The following is a 1,055-nucleotide window of genomic DNA, read 5'->3' on the forward strand; positions in this document are numbered from 1 at the left end:
GCTGGAGGCTGCGCTGGGCTCTTCCCAGCGGGGGGGCAGGGCCAGGGCTGCACTTGGGTTAGTCGATGCTGGGGTAGGGGGGGCTACAGCCCCCTGGGGAATGTGTACAGCAGCAGGAGTTGCCCCCTGCCCCCACCAGATGAGCCTCTCACAGTTCCATCCCACACCCCCCTGCCCACTCCCTCCCTCACCACAGGTTATTTTATCAAGTCTGCCCCCTCATGCCCCTTCCCTGCCGCCCCACAGACATACCAGCCAGATGCTGCTCTGCAAACTGCCAGGATGCATATCAGCAATCAGTTCAGTATCAGCCAAGATGGCTCGTTAATAATCGGCCATCAGTACTGGCCCAGAAAATCTTTATCGGTGCACCCCTAGCTTTTATTGTTATGAATAAGTGGCATAAGCCAGAATATTATATTCCTTTGGCTGCAATTATTTACTTATGTGTTTAAGGATTCTCTCTTAACATGCACAAAATCCTTATACAGTATAAACTAGCTTAAATATGCATGTCAAGATGAACAACATCATTTCACCATCTTTAGAAAGCAAAGCTGCCCTCAACGCTTACAGGCAAAACACAATACTCACGAAAGGCGATACCATCTCTTGCAAACCTGGGTAACTTTTAGCAGGTCATTTAGAGGTAAATAAGCAAAGATTCCCAATAGCAATTCATCTGGTAGTGCATCCCAAGAAGCACCTTCAAGAAAAAATGAATTTTACAGGGAATTAATTAATGTAAATTAATTGAAATGAAAACCAGACGACAAAGGAAAAAGCCTTCTAATTTATCTCCACCTCATTGCCTTGGGCAATGCAAATACCAATACCCTGCTTATATACGTTCAGCATTTCCTCATTGGAAAGATATTACAATTACTACTCTTATTCACGATGGTACTAAGTGCACCCCATATACATATATACAACAGTATACAGGTTTCCCTTGCTTTTATGCTGTACATGTGTTCCTGGAAAATGGCGCGTAACTTGAGTTTGCTTAAAGGGAACCCACTTTACAAAGTAACACATAGGGTCACGTTCTAGGA

General features: G+C 44.6%; 1 protein-coding gene across 1 annotated transcript in view; it reads right to left on the minus strand.

Annotated features, from left to right (window-relative positions):
• Positions 1–1,055, minus strand: part of SKP2 (S-phase kinase associated protein 2) — a 31,804-nt gene that overhangs the window by 16,757 nt on the left and 13,992 nt on the right. The window contains exon 3 of the mRNA XM_019517966.1: positions 595–706. Within this exon, the coding sequence (XP_019373511.1) occupies positions 595–706 (112 nt within the window). The remainder of the gene's footprint in view (positions 1–594; positions 707–1,055) is intronic.

Source organism: Gavialis gangeticus, unplaced genomic scaffold (assembly GCF_001723915.1).
Source record: "Gavialis gangeticus isolate Ggan-Ray unplaced genomic scaffold, GavGan_comp1, whole genome shotgun sequence".
Lineage (NCBI taxonomy): Eukaryota > Metazoa > Chordata > Crocodylia > Gavialidae > Gavialis > Gavialis gangeticus.